Source organism: Nematolebias whitei, chromosome 14, assembly GCF_014905685.2.
Source record: "Nematolebias whitei isolate Nwh7 chromosome 14, NemWhi1, whole genome shotgun sequence".
NCBI classification, from domain to species: domain Eukaryota; kingdom Metazoa; phylum Chordata; class Actinopteri; order Cyprinodontiformes; family Rivulidae; genus Nematolebias; species Nematolebias whitei.
Window position 1 is genome coordinate 7,603,067 of NC_056511.1, and position 2,550 is coordinate 7,605,616.

Sequence of the window (2,550 nt, forward strand, 5' to 3'; positions counted from 1 at the left end):
AAATCGTGTTTTTGGATCGTTAAAAGCAGCTAAGCTGAGAAGCTAAGCTACGAGCTAAGCTAACAGGCCGACCTCAGGAAAAACCTCCATCTTGTCAAAGCTCCAAAATTCACAGTTGAAACCCGTGCCTTCGTCTAAAAAGTTGTTTTTCTCTGCAAAAAGAAGCTGAGAACTTGTTGACTGATTTTTTATTAAAAGGTTTGTGTGAAAAATGCTAAACAGCTCAAACCGCACCGAGCGTCTGCCATTTTGAGAACTGAAAAGAGACAGCCCATGTCACGTCAAGGGGCCTCCATCCCCTTTTTCTTCAAGAGACACGCTGCGCGCTCCCTCACTATCCATCCTTCAGTACAAACAGTCTTATACTGCCATCCGGTGGTCAAAAAATGTAATCCACACAAAAATCAACCAACATTTCTTCTTAAATTTAACAATAATTACTAATTATTGTCAAATTTCAAACAATATTATCGTTTATCGCAATAATTTCTGAGACAATTAATCGCCCAGCAGAATTTGTTATCGTGACAGGCCTACGTTAGCGATCACAAAAATGGCCACCACTCCGCTGATTTTACAGCCACTGAGCTAGTATTTGGTGTGGTAGTAGCTGCGAGTCATCCCTAACAAACAACTCAACTCTAGATTGTAGTAGAGCTTTTAAAGTTTGGCTCGCAGTGGGGCAGGTAATATACATTCCTATTAAAATGTTTTTATTCATTTTTCAAGTGATTCTAGTTTTACAATCTGATCAATTAGTGCGTCTTTGGGAATTATGGCAACTATTTTCTTAAACTAGACAGAAAGAACATCGACTTGTTTAACATTTAATTTTAATAACGAGATGTAAACGGACGGTTTAGTTTCGGTGATGCGCAGAAATGCGCCGCCTAAACTCAGGTTATAATCCGAACGTGAACGAAACTTAATTTAATGATTTGGCACCTTTTTCCTTCAATGTGAGATAAATTAATTAAGATAACGTTTTATTTGATTCGTGTTGATATATATATGCAACGTTGAGGATACCCGTGTGGTTCTTTAGAATTAATTAATTAATTTAGGAGAAGGGGAACAACCTCAAAGACCTGAATTGATTCGTTTACATAAAACATAAAAAATAATCCCTTTTTTGTGTCCAAATTGTGTTCTTTAAATGAAAATGTATAATTTCAGACAAATAAAACTTTATGTCCTTACATTTGTACAGAGAGCTAAAAGTTGTTTTTTTTTTCCGAGGTTTGGCTTCTCTTTGGCACCATTAAAGCCTTCGTGGCCAAACACATCTGCAGTCTTTAGCAAAATGACTATTTATTTTACAACGGACTTATTTGAAGACGTGTCGTTTAGTCTCACGTAGCATTACTGTGCAAATGCAGTATTGCACATATTAAAAAACATTTTACACCGGACAGAAAACTTTTTACATTCAAGATTGAAACACGTGTTTTTCGTGTACAAATACTCAAGTCAAACTTCCAGTACGCGTTCATTTTATAAACATTTTCTCACGAATCCAGAACTAAAGAGGCTCCTTACTCAGAGGTCCGAGGAGCTGCAGCGGTTCTTGACTCTGGGCACCACCAGGATCTCGTCTCCGTCTCGGATCCTGTAGGAGTGGAGCGCCCTGAAGCCACACTTCAGCTCCTCGGGTCCGAGCACCGAGCACATCTCTCTGTCGATGTGGAACAGCCGGACGCCGTTGGTGGGCAGCTGCAGCAGGGCTCGTAGCTGTTTCTTCAGGTCGCCCACCGTCTGCTCCAGGCGGAGGCTGACGGGCTGCACCTGGTCACCCCAGCGGACGTCCACCACGGTGCTGCGGGGAGTCAGGTCCACCTCTGCCAGTGGAGCCAGCTGACCATACTTGGACACAAGAACGTGGTACCTGGGAAAGAAAGTGCACGGTTCATCGAAATTAAATAAAAACACGCTGGAATGGTCGATCACAGCGCAGCTCGTTAGCAAGGTGAGTTTGTGCCGCCATCTTGGTAGGTGGTAGGTGGCATCCTTCAGTACTGACAGCACAGCAACAGAACACGGATATGTGAAGGAAAAATCATAACTTAAGGCGAGAACAATGCTTTGCCATTAATTATTATAAAAGCAGAAAACTTCAGTGATGTAAAGCGAAATATTCCTTCTACAAACTCAAAATCAGATTTGGTTGAATTTAATATTAAAAAATAAATGTAAATGTATTATCCCAAAATAAACAAAAATATGTCTACATGTCTCTGATAGGGGTGAGCGGTGATTTACAAATATTCAGTCTTTTAACGTAAGAATTTGAATACGGTAATTAAAGTGAGCCTTTGTATCTTATTTTGAAAGGATTATGAAGTGGAAACTACATTCAACCTTTATTTACAGTATACAGTTTAGTTTCACTGAGTCACGAGGACTCGTTTACAAGAGAGATCCGTTTTAGACGGAAAACATATAAAGTACAGACAACAAATAGAAATTCAATCAAATAAAATTAGTTATAAAAACAGTCCAATCAAGTGAAGTTTCCCCGACCAGTATACAAACAGGGCGCCCCGCCCTGTC

General features: G+C 40.0%; 1 protein-coding gene across 1 annotated transcript in view; it reads right to left on the reverse strand.

The window, feature by feature from the left end:
- Positions 1–675: 675 nt before the first annotated feature.
- Positions 676–2,550, reverse strand: part of tbcelb (tubulin folding cofactor E-like b) — a 17,017-nt gene continuing 15,142 nt past the window's right edge. Inside the window, exon 9 of the mRNA XM_037687809.1 lies at positions 676–1,885. Within this exon, the coding sequence (XP_037543737.1) occupies positions 1,540–1,885 (346 nt within the window). The 3' untranslated portion in view covers positions 676–1,539. The remainder of the gene's footprint in view (positions 1,886–2,550) is intronic.